We start from the raw sequence: 12,799 nt of genomic DNA, 5'->3' as shown, positions 1-12,799 counted from the left end.
TGGATAACCAATCTGGCTTTATACTTATCAATTGTGCCATCCACCTTCATTTTTCTTTTGAGGATCCATTTACATCCTAATGCCTTGCAACCAGGAGGTAAATCAGCCAATACCCAAGTATTGTTATGCATGATATAATCAATCTCATCATGAAATTGCCTCTTTCCAAAAATAAACATCCCTAGAAGCCATAGCTTCACTAAAAGTCTTTGAATCCTCTTCAATATTAAAACAATATTGATGTTGAGAAATAGTCTCATTCCTTGTTCCTTCAACTAAATATAGTTGAAAATCAGATCCAAAAGACTTAGCTTTTCTAGCTCTGGTGCTTTTCCTAGGTTCAGGTACAGAACTTGCACCACCAGAAACATCTTCAACTTGAGTAGTACTCTTGTTGGAAGATTGATGAATCATGTCCCTTGGTCTAGGTATAGATGTAAATCTTTCTTCATCTAAGATAGCATCTCTTGACTCTATCACTCTGTTTACATACACAGAGTCATTAGATTCTAAAACATAGAATCTATATGCTTTGGAATGCTCAGCATATCCAACAAAGATACAATCTATACCTCTCCCACCCAATGTTTTCCTTTTGGGTTCAGTGAGCCTTACAACTGCTCTACAACCCCAAACTTTGATATAACTCAAATTTGGTACCTTTTTACACCAAATTTCATAAGGAGTATTCTTACACCTTTTATTTGGAGTTCTATTCAAGATGTAACATGCAGTTAACATTGCCTCACCCCAAAACCCTTCACTTAAACCAGAATATGACAACATGGAATTATCCATTTCTTTCAAAGTCCTATTCTTCCTTTCAGCTACACCATTTTGTTGTGGTGTATATGGAGCTGTGGTTTGATGTATTATTCCAGTTGATTTAAAATAAACTGGATCATAATACTCACCACCTCTATCAGTACGCAATACTTTTATTAATTCATTTTTATGAAGCTCAACTTGTTGTTTATAAATTTTAAATTTATCAAGTGCTTCATCCTTAGAATGTAGCAAATAGATATAACAATATCTATATGCATCATCAATAAAAGTAACAACATACTTCTTGTTTCCAAGGGAAGCTGTTGCATGGAAATCACATAAATCACTATGTATAAGATCCAACACCTTGCTTTCCCTAACAACATCTTTGAAAGGTTGTCTAGTGATTTTAGTTAGCATGCATGTTTTACATTTTTCATTATTTTGCATATCAAAAGCAGGAATTAAACTCATTTTAGACATGTCTTTTAATCTCTTGTAATGTATGTGTCCTAGTCTAGCATGCCATAATTTAGATTTATGAAAATTATTGCTAGTACTACTAGAAGCCATGCAAACAGAATTATCACTAAAAGGATAATTAATATTAAGCCTAATCATTCCATTACATATATAGCCAAATCCCATAAAAGAACCATGTCTTGACAAGATATACTTGTCACTTTCTAACACTTGTTTGTAACCACAATTATTTAACACAATTTCAGACACGAGATTCTTATGAATCCTTGGAACATATAAAACATTGTTCAAACACAAACATTTCCCAGAAGTAAAAGTAAGTAAAACAGATCCTATGCCCTTGATTGGTTCAGTTGCAACATTTCCCATCTTCACAACAGATCCATCTTCAATTGGTTGAAAGTCCTTGAACCAATATAGATCTTTGCAAACATGACTTGTTGCTCCCGAATCAACCCACCATGCAACTTTATCATCCTGCACATAAAATGCTTCAGAAATCACAGAAATATAATTCTGAATATATTTAGAATTATGCATGAAAACAGAAATCTGACCTTGTTGCTTTTCTGGATCCTTGGATCCACTTGGTCCGGCACCATCCTTGTTCACTTTGCGAAGACGACAATCTTTCTTGAAGTGACCCGGTTTGTTACAATTCCAACAAACCAACTTAGCCTTCTTGTTGGAAGACTTGTCTTCCTTTCCTTTAAACTTCCTTTTTCCATTAGACTTCTTGGGATTCTTTGAACTTTCTCCTTCCACCATGTTCACAGTAGAGGAACCAACTTGGTTCTTGCCTTTAGGATTGTTATCATGTTCTTGAGTCCTTATGGACTCTTCAATCCTTAAATGGCTTCCAAGTTGAGTCGAAGTCAATTCCTCTTTGTTATGTTTCAGATTGTGTTTAAAATCCTTCCAGAAAGGGGGCAGTTTGTCAATTATCACAGCCACAGAAATGGCTTCATCCATTTTTAAATTGTGTTGAGAAACTGTCCCAGAATCCTTAACATTTCATGGAATTGTTCCATAACAGGCTTGGAGTCAATCATCTTGTAACCCATAAAGTTACTAACAAGAAACTTCTTACTAGAAGCATCTTCAGCCATGTACTTGGATTCAAGAGAATCCCACAGTTCTTTTGCAGATTCGAAATTTTGATAAATATCAAAAAGAGAGTCAGACATACCATTGAGAATATGACCACGACATATATAATCATCATTTTCCCACTTTGATCTTCTTCTTGTTGCCTCCAAAGGTTCATCTTCAACATATTCTGGTAAGACTGGCATGGGTGTACTCAGAACATACACCGCTTTCAGAGTGGTAAGGAGAAACTTCATCTTCTTCTGCCATCTACGAAAATCTTGCCCTTCAAACTTGTTTAGTTTTTCAAACTTACTTGTCATTTCCGTCATAGAATCACCACTTGCCATGATCACATAATACTTTGATTTTTGTAAGAGAATCGGGATAAAATAGCCTTGGAAATTCTGAGAATTGTGATTTCACTATCAAATCAAAGTATTGGGTGGTACTCCCTAATCTTTGATTGGATAAGACTCAGAAGAAAAAAGAACAAAGAATGAGATATATGAATATCGTAAGTACCAGAAAAAACTGACCAAAATTGGTTAAATACCTTCTTTGTCTGAAAACTGTCAAAACTGTCATAAAACAGTTTGGCAACAGTCAAAAAACCGTCATAAATCTGGGTTTTCTATAAGGATTAATACCAAGTCAAAAACGGGTCATATATTCTAAATTTGGATTTGTGATGCATTTTCAATACAGCAATATAACGGGTCAAATACTCTTCCCCTTGGACCCCGCCAGGGGCTGCCGCCCCTTGGACCCCGCTGCCAGGGGCGCTGCCCCCGGACCCCTGTTCGTTTAGGGGCTTCGCCCCTAAATGACAGTCTACTTTTAATCTTGAATAAACTTAAACAAGTGTGCACTCCACACCTTCATTACTTGTTTTATATTTATCAAGATCATTTTTGGTCAACAAAGTAATCCCATTACACTTAAATCACATTAGTGAAACAAATCACCAACAGAACATATATTGAACGTTTCAATTCAGAGGCAACAAGGAGGGTTCAAAACTACTTTAGTCCAATCGTCAAAGGTGAACCCTCTCTACTTGTTCCTTGAACCTTGAAGATGTTGTAGTGGGTGGTTCGGGCAACCCAAAAATTTCTTTTGATGATGATTTGAAATGGTTATAGTAAAAGACTAGTGATGTCGTTGCACATTGCTTTTCACTTATAATCCATACTTAAGGACAAAACTGCTACAAATGAAACATTAATGGTACACACAACATATATTCTCTATCTTTTCCTTTGGCTTATGTATGTATCGAAAAGTATCAACAACCAGCACTCTCATTTCCCAATATATTTATAACACATCCTCTTAACTTTCTTTGTAGGTAGCTGAGAAAAACCAACTTCCTTCATCCATTGTAATGTTCAAGAACACAAGAATGTAGAGAGATGAAGTGAGAGAGAGAGAGAAAATGATTTTTTATTCAATCTTCTTAATCAATACAGAACAAGACTATCTACATATATACAGATCTTGAATACATAAGCACAAATCTAACTACCACTCTAACTAACAGATATGATTAAATTACAAAAATACCCTTAGGTAGTTAAGCAGTTAGATTGATATAACCAACACCCCCCCTCAAGCTGGAGGGTAAGGTTGTAACCCCAGATTGGAAATAGCTCGAGCATGTTGAGATCCATTTAATGATTTGGTTAACACATCAGCGTGTTGATCCTGGGTAGAAACATGGGACAAAGTAATCAATACATTTTGTAGCTTTTCTCGAACATAATGACAGTCGGTTTCGATGTGCTTAGTTCGCTCGTGAAAAACTGGATTGCAAGCTATATGAATGGCTGCTTGGTTGTCACATTTGAGAGGAATTGGAGTAATATTCGAAATTTGTAATTCATGGAAAAGCCTTGTTAGCCAGGCTAACTCAACATACACTCGTCGCATTGATCTGTACTCAGCTTCAGCGGAAGAGAGAGAAACTGTAGCTTGTTTCTTGGATTTCCAAGATATGGGTGTGCCTCCAATTAATATAAAATAGCCACTAACCGATCGACGAGTGATTGGGCAAGCAGCCCAATCGGAATCACAGTAAGCCTCTAGTTTGAAAGTTGGTTGATTATTGAAGAAAATCCCTTGAGAAATTATCCCTTTCAAATAACGTAAAACATGTAAGGCTGCATCAAAATGAGCTTGACTTGGTTGCTGATTGAACTGACTTAGATGTTGTATTGCATATGATAAATCTGGTCTTGTGTGAACAAGAATGTTCAATTTTCCAATTAAGTGCCGATAAGAAGTAGGATTGGTGAGAATATTTGGCATAGAGGCAGTTAAATGAATCTTTGGTGGAAGTGGAGTGGAAACAGAAGTAGTATCTTGCATAGAATACAACTAAAGTAATTCATGTATAAATTTGTGTTGATGTGCAACCAAACCTCCATCAATGGCATTGAACTCTAATCCAAGAAAGTATCCAATACTTCCTAGATCTTTGATCTTGAATGAATCATCCAAATAAGTTTTTAAATTTGAAATTTCAACTTGATCATTGCATGTAACCAGAATATCGTCGACATATACAACAATAATGACAATTTTTAATTGAGTTTGTTTGAGAAATAGAGAGTAATCATTGATGCTATGATGATAACCACGGGTACGTAAAGCATTGAACAATTTAGAGTACCATTGTCGAGAGGCTTGCTTTAAGCCATAGAGAGACTTGCGAATCCTGCATACATGAGATGGAAAATCAACAAGAAAACCAGGAGGAGGCTTCATGTAAACTTCTTCATGGAGATCTCCATGAAAAAAAGCATTGTTTACATCAAATTGTTGAATTGGCCATCCTCGTTTAACAGTAATAGCAATGAGACATCGAACTGTTGTAAACTTGACAACCAGAGAGAATGTCTCATGATAGTCGATCCCCTCTTTCTGTGTGAACCCTTTGGCAACTAAGCGTGCCTTGAATCTTTCAATTGAACCATCAGCACGATATTTGAGTTTATAGACCCATCTACAGGAAATGGGTTTCTTGTGTTTGGGTAATTTAACAATATCCCAAGTATGATTTTGTTGTAAAGCTTTTAATTCAGTTTCCATTGCCTATTCCTATTCAGGTTTACCTTGAGCTTGATGATAAAAAGCGGATTCAAAATGTGTTGTTATAGATGGAAAATCATGGTTAACTGTGGAACATAAAATATGCTTAAGAGTTGATGATGAATGATTGATGCAAAGATCAGTCAAAGTATGAGAACAAGAAAAATCATATGTATGTGAGGATAGATGATTGCATACATAATGTTGAAGATGAGAAGGTGGATTTCGAACTCTATTGCTTCGTCGGGGCATGAAAGATGGTTCATTTGGTTCATGTGGCTCATTTAGTGAAGTGGGGGAAGAAACATGAGTAGTTGATGAATTATCATTAGGAAGCTTATCATTAAAATTGACCGGGATATATGAAGGGGTAGATGATGAGAATAAAGAATTGTTGTAAGAGTGTAATGGGAATAAATCTTCAAAAAATTTAATATCCCTTGTGTCAAACACTTCTTGAGTTAAAAGATTGAGCACTTTGTATCCTTTATGTATGGATGAATTCCCAAGTGAAACACATGGAACAAACCTTGGCATAAACTTGTCTCTGCCAACTTTTGAAGTTGCTACATAACATAGACATGCAAAAGCTTTAATCTTGGATAAATCGGGTGGTTGATTGAACAACAATTCAAATGGAGTTTGATCTTTCAAGAGCTTTGATGGAAGACGATTCATTAAATATACTGCATGTATGACACATTCTGTCCAATAAATCACTCCCAAACCAGATTGGAAGTACAAAGCTCTTGCGATTTCCAAAATGTGCTTATGCTTCCTTTCAACAATGTCGTTCTGTTGAGGGGTATAAGGAAAATATTTCTGATGTAAAATGCCATAAAGTTTATAGAAATCAATACCCTCAGTGCTAGACCCCATTTCATAAGCATTATACGTTCTTATGACTTTGATGGTTTTTGAAAACTGTGTCTGAACAAGTTTAACAAAGGATTTGATAAAATTGAAAGCATATCCTTTATGTGTAAGCATATGAACCCAAGTATGTCGACTGTAATCATCAACCACAGTGATAAAATATTTATAACCATCATATGAAGTATGTTTATAAGGGCCCCAAACATCGATATGTACAAGATCAAAACAAGAAACAGAAGTGGATTGACTTTGTGAAAAAGAAGAACCATGTTGTTTGGCTTTTGAACATTCAAGACAATACAATAAAGGATTGTTCTTACAATGAGAAGAAACAACATAAAGATTTTGAAGAATATGTAATGGAGCATGTCCTAAACGTCTATGTCACAACAATACATTTGAATCAGCATGCATTGCAAGAGTCTTATTGGTAACCAAAGAAGACAATACATAAAAAGAGAATGACAAATTTGATTTGATGAGTCTGTGATAAAAAAATATACAAATCATTGACTTGTGTGCCAAAGATGCCAAGAGAAAGTTCATTCTTCGATAAAGGGTCCTACAGCATACAAGCTTTGTCAGTGAAAATAACAAAAGTTTGTAATTGTGCAGTAAGTTTTGGCATGGAAATGAGGTTGTATTTGAAACAAGGAACATACAACACTCCTTTGAGAACAATAGAATCATGTAACTGCATTTCTCCAATGAATTCAACAGTGGTATTAAAACCATCAGGAAGACCAATGAATTGAGGCTTATGAAGTTTAGAAATAGAAGAAAATAAAGCTTTGTTAGAACACATATGATCAGTAGCACCAGTATCAATAATCCAAGAAAATTGTTCTTGTAGAATTGAGGAAGATTTGCGAACATTCAATGCAAAACGAATAAAGGAATCTTGTTTACCTTCATCATTCATTGCTCCATTGACCACAGAAAGATTTGCTTGAGTAGATGCTTGACCAATTTTGTGAGAATTGAACAAATCCATGAGTTGTTGATATTGTTCAGGAGAAATTGAAGGAGATGATGCAGAGATTACTTCAACATTCTGAGCCATAGACTTGTTTTCATCTTTCCTTGTTTTAGTAGACTTGAAATTGGATGGAAATCCAATTAATCGATAGCACTGAGCTTTTGTGTGTCCATTTTTCTTACAATGAGTACAGACAAGACGTTTCTTGGAAGAATTATCAGAAGAAGCAAGCATCACGATGACTTCATTGTTAATAATCGATGGATTATTAATTCCACGTTGTTGTTCTTCTTGAAGAATGAGAGAATAAGCAGTGGAAACAGTTGGCAATGGTTTCATCATAAGAACTTGTCCTCTGAGTATTTTATATGAGTCATTCAGTCCCATCAAGAGTTGAATCAGACGTCAAGAAACTTATGAATTGCAGTTGCAGTAGCACAAGAACATGGAGGTAGGTCTTGAACAACACGTAATTCGTCCCAAATCTTGGTCAATTTGGTAAAATACAGTGAAAAATCATCAGTACCTTGGGAAATTGAATATAGCTGTTGCTGAATTTGATGTAGCATGGCTCCATTTGACTGCTCATATCGTTGTTTCAGTTCTGACCAAATTTCATAAGCAGTTTGTAGAAAGAGAACACTTTCAGCAATATTCTTCGATAGAGAGTTTAAAATCCAGCTAATCACCATGGAATTAGCTCGGTCCCAATTAGAATAAGACGATGAAGTAATCAGAGGTTTAGGAATTGTTCCATCAACAAAACCTAATTTGTTCTTGGCGGACAATGAGATCATCATGGATCGTTTCCATGAATTGAATCCAGTTCAATTGAAAACAGAAGTAACGAGAATGGAATTGGGATTATCTGAAGAACTAATGAAAAAAGGATTTGATGAATTGATAATAGTAGAATCATTCAACTCAGATTCCGCCATGATTGATCAAAGATGAAAAGAAATCAAATAAAAAAAATGATATCGTTTTGCTCTGATACCATGTAATGTTCAAGAACACAAGAATGTAGAGAGATGAAGTGAGAGAGAGAGAGAGAAAATGAATTTTTATTCAATCTTCTTAATCAATACAGAACAAGACTATCTACATATATACAGATCTTGAATACGTAAGCACAAATCTAACTACCACTCTAACTAACAGATATGATTAAATTACAAAAATACCCTCAGGTAGTTAAGCAGTTAGATTGATATAACCAACATCCATTATATTTAAAAAGTGAAAGCGCTTTGTGAAGATAAACCTATTAACCAGAAACATGTAAACAAACCTTTTTTCTAGGTCTTGTAAATCGATGAAATATGTTTAAGGAAAAAAAAACCCAAAATTTGTTTCAGTATTTCGTATTCAGTATTAGTAGCTAAATATCTAAATATTTTGCTATACGATAATTTATGGGACCTGTGGCCTCAATGAACTCAATGGAAATGTTATAGGACCAAAAACATCTCCAGCATGTAGCCACAAACAAATCTTGTGGCGTATTTAATTCCCTCGATTGTTTGGTGTATCTAACCGTACATGAAAATTTAATGTATGGTTGTAGAAAGTAGTTTGAAACAGTTAGAAAACCCATGGAACATTTTTCAGCTCCAATCACATGGTCCATTAAACATGTTTACATTAAATAGGAACATTATTATTTAATAATAAGGATGATATAGAATTATAGAAACGTCACTATCTCCGACATAACTTGGGAAAATGGTAGAAAATTATTATTTAATAATAAATAATAAATTAGTATTAAATTAATAAACGTTGTTCATAAAGTCTCTATATTGTATGAGATAGAGTATAATGATACTTGCTATTTAAACATAAAAGATTTTGGGCCCTCAAAATTGTTGGGCCTTGGTTCGAATATGCCATACCCGCCTTGGATTGATCAATCTTGCTAATCTGGAAGAAGGGGTGGCGTTAAATTGTACTCATTGTCCGATATGCGAGTTTGAAACTGAGACAAATAATCGTCTTCTTGTTGGTTGTTCGGTCATCGGTGGTTAAAGATGTCTGAAGTGGTAAGTGATTTTGATCCCCAATTATATGAACATAAATTTTTAGTGCTGCCTTTGGTTGATGATCTTTCACAAGGAAGGCTTTTATTCAAAAAATAATTGGTACTTTGAACTTGTCGTCCTCACTATCATGTGGAAGGAAATATAATATGAGTGATCTAAATAATTAACATAAATGACCAAAAAAGTGGGGGTGATTGAAAAAATTGACCAAGAAAATGGATATTTTAGAAAATAACCACGAGTTCCGTAGAGAGCGTCTCTGCGGAACTCCTTCAGCTCTGAGGAATTGAAAAACTCTGAGGAAGTGACGTGACAGGGGTAAATTCGTAAAAACACACAAAAAAACTTAACAAAACTGAAAAAATTGTCATATAAACGTAGTTTTATAGTTTAATTTGTTATATTTAATCAATGGTATGTGATAAATGGTGAGACCTCGATAAATTAACAAGAAAACACTTACGAAAATCGTTTTTTTGGTTATGATTATGCGAAGAACAATTCCTCAGAGGCATGTGTTTGAAGAACAATTCATCGGAGGTTCCCTCTGAGGATTTGTTCTTCAAACACATGCCTCTGAGTAATTGTTCTTCGCATAACCATGGCCAAAAAACGATTTTTGTAAGTTTTTTCGATTTCAAACATAATTTATTCGATTTTGGTAAGTTCAAACACAATTTTTCGATTTCAAACATAATTTTTTCGCAGCACCCTTTCAATTTTTTTAAGTTTTCTTTGTGTTTTTAGTTTTTACGAATTTATCTCTGTCACGTCACTTCCTTAGAGTTTTTTCAATTTCTTAGAGCTGAAGGAGTTCTACCTCTCTACGAAACTCGTGGTCATTTTCTGAAACATCGATTTTCTTGGTCATTTTTACAAACACCTCCATTTTTTTTTTTTTTTTTTTGGTTTCGCAAATTTTCTCAATTTTTTTTATTCTGTTATGACTTTTATCAAGGTGCAAAAAATGATTGCCACATCATGCTTGGATCATTTACAGATTTACCCACAAGCGGATAGACAGCACCCAGGTTGTCGATTCCCACATGTGACGGTAGTTCCAGAGATGACCACCGAATGTATTCCAAACACCCTCATTCCTCAACCAATTAAAACTTGCCACCTCATCCTTTAATATTTCACCTAACAATCCCATTAGTTACCACTACCACGTACCATGCGGCCCGTCTCACCAGATAAGTCCTTTGTGTACACGTGTTGTAGTAACAAAGCCTAGGTGCTTTCATAACGTGACAACAACAGTCATTCCCATTCCCATTCCCATCGTCTCTCTTCAACATATCTTTCTCTCTACAAAAACACACATACACTGGTGGTGGGAGGAGCTTAGCTTAATCTAGCTGCAATTATGGCAGGAAGGAAGAGAAGGAAACACCGATTGTAAGTCCTCTTCAACAACTCCAAGTGAAAGCCAATTCGGTTTGAGGATTCCTTACTGTTTTTTGTTTGGAGTTTGTGGGTTTATTGATGAATTTGGGTTTTAGGGTTATACACATGAGATCCGTGTTTGATTTTACAATCCAGTTACAGTTTCTGTTCAATTCAAGTGAATTTGGTCCAAATTAATAGTAAGCATGTGTGCGTTTTGCTGGTAATTTACATATTGTCGTAATTCAGCTGGAGTTTATGGAATTTGGTGCGTTTTCTGTAATTGCTTGATTGGATTGTATACGTATGTGACAAATAGTGGTTTTGGTTCATTCATCGACAATTTATAAAGTTTGGCAGGTGTAGGTTTTTAGGTTTTAGGGTTTCTAGTAAAAACTTATGTTCTCAATGTTCGATCTGAGTTGATTATATTTTATCTTCTTACTAGATTACGTAACTTACGTTTCTGTTTAGTGTATGAATCAGGTATTTTTAATGGCAACAGAGAAATTTTGTGCTTCCCTTCTCCTTCATCATTCACTTCTATCTATAGTCTATATAGATCATAAATGTAGATCCTGGTTACGTGATTTTCGTCTGCATTTCATAGAATTCAACTCTTTTCGCAAAATAATTCTTAAAATTTTCCGTTTGTAGGTTGTCTGAAACATTCAAGGATGATAAAAGAGTATCAACGAAAGAAAACGACGAGCAAGATCATCAAGAATCATGGTCAATCCTTCCGTCTGAACTTCTCGAACTCATAATCTCCCGATTAACTCTAAAAGACAACATCCGCACATCTTCCGTCTGCAAAAAATGGCTTTCAGTCGCTTTATCAGTCAGAAAAGTCAACAAACCGCCATGGCTAATGTACTTCCCAAAACTCGGCCACCTCTTCGAGTTCTACGACCCATCAAAACGCAAAACATACTCTCTCGAATTACCACAACTCCATGGATGCAGAATCTGTTACAACAAAGACGGATGGTTATTACTCTACAAACCAAGAACACAACGCGTCCTATTCTTTAATCCCTTCACAAGGGAAATGATTAAACTACCAAGATTCGAAATGACATACCAAATCGTCGCCTTTTCAAACTCCCCCAAATCCCAAAACTGTATTCTTTTCACAGTCAAACACGTCAGCCCTACAGTCGTCGCCATTAGCACCTGTTCACCAAATGCAACCGAATGGACTACTGTTAATTACCATAATCGGTTGCCATTCGTTAGCAGCATTTGGAACAAACTTGTTTTCTGTAACGGGTTGTTTTACTGTTTGAGTTTAACCGGATGGCTTGGAGTTTATGACCCGATAGAGCACACATGGAGCATCCGGATTGTCCCCCCACCTCGTTGCCCTGATAATTTCTTTGTGAAAAATTGGTGGAAAGGGAAGTTTATGGCTGAAAATAAAGGTGATATTTTTGTTATTTACACATGTTATAGTGAAAACCCGATTATTTATAAGTTAGATCAAGAAAATAAAGAGTGGATAGAAATGAAAACGCTTGAAGGTGTGACATTGTTCGCTAGTTTTTTGTCGTCACATGCAAGAACGGATCTTTTGGGTATGATGAGGAATTGTGTTTATTTCTCTAAAGTTCGGTTTTATGGGAAACGGTGTATATCTTATTCTCTTGATCATAAACGATATTACCCTCGGAAACAGTGTCATGATTGGGGCGAACAAGATCCATTTGAAAGTATTTGGGTCGACCCGCCTGATGACGTATCAGCATTGGAAAGCTAGTGGAGAAGGTAATTTCTTGATTTTACTTGATTCTGATTGGTTTCATTGTTATGGCTAAACTCGTTTTTTGTTATTTGCAGTTGTGATTAAAGATCAATAAGTGGAAAAAAATGTGTTGTTGATGTAACATGAGGATTGATGTATATTAGGAGATGCTGTTAGAACCCAAGTAGTAGGATTTAGAAAGTTACATAATTTATGTAGTTTATTATGTAAAAGTAAAGAGATAACTTTATCTTTTTCTTGTGATAATGGTTGTTTAATCATTAATGTACCTGAGTTTTGACTAGATACATGATGCATTTATATGTTTGATACTTT

General features: G+C 35.3%; 2 protein-coding genes across 2 annotated transcripts; one reads left to right on the top strand and one right to left on the bottom strand.

The window, feature by feature from the left end:
- Window positions 1-7,686: 7,686 nt before the first annotated feature.
- LOC145130813 (uncharacterized) lies at window positions 7,687-8,088 on the bottom strand. The gene has a single exon (XM_079065574.1). The coding sequence runs from the start codon at window positions 8,086-8,088 to the stop codon at window positions 7,687-7,689; it is 402 nt and encodes a 133-aa protein (XP_078921700.1).
- A 2,479-nt stretch (window positions 8,089-10,567) lies between these two features.
- Window positions 10,568-12,767, top strand: LOC145131914 (F-box/kelch-repeat protein At1g57790-like). Its single transcript, XM_079066555.1, has 3 exons — window positions 10,568-10,731; window positions 11,377-12,486; window positions 12,559-12,767. Exons 1-2 carry the CDS (start codon window positions 10,700-10,702, stop codon window positions 12,476-12,478), a joined length of 1,134 nt encoding a protein of 377 aa, XP_078922681.1. The 5' UTR covers window positions 10,568-10,699; the 3' UTR covers window positions 12,479-12,486; window positions 12,559-12,767.
- Window positions 12,768-12,799: the final 32 nt, after the last annotated feature.

Source organism: Lactuca virosa, chromosome 8 (assembly GCF_052849685.1).
Source record: "Lactuca virosa cultivar CGN04683 chromosome 8, Lactuca_virosa_CGN04683_v6, whole genome shotgun sequence".
NCBI classification, from domain to species: Eukaryota; Viridiplantae; Streptophyta; class Magnoliopsida; order Asterales; family Asteraceae; genus Lactuca; species Lactuca virosa.
The sequence above is the reverse complement of the archived record's forward strand: the minus strand, read 5'-3'. Positions and strand labels throughout refer to the sequence as shown.

Bases quoted from the DNA above. Each gene is read 5' to 3' on its own strand.
- LOC145130813 (XM_079065574.1), bottom strand. From the start codon at position 8,088: ATGATGATCTCATTGTCCGCCAAGAACAAATTAGGTTTTGTTGATGGA.
- LOC145131914 (XM_079066555.1), top strand. From the start codon at position 10,700: ATGGCAGGAAGGAAGAGAAGGAAACACCGATT. The intron at 10,732-11,376 runs GTAAGTCCTCTT...TTCCGTTTGTAG, and splicing joins AAGAGAAGGAAACACCGATT to GTTGTCTGAAACATTCAAGG.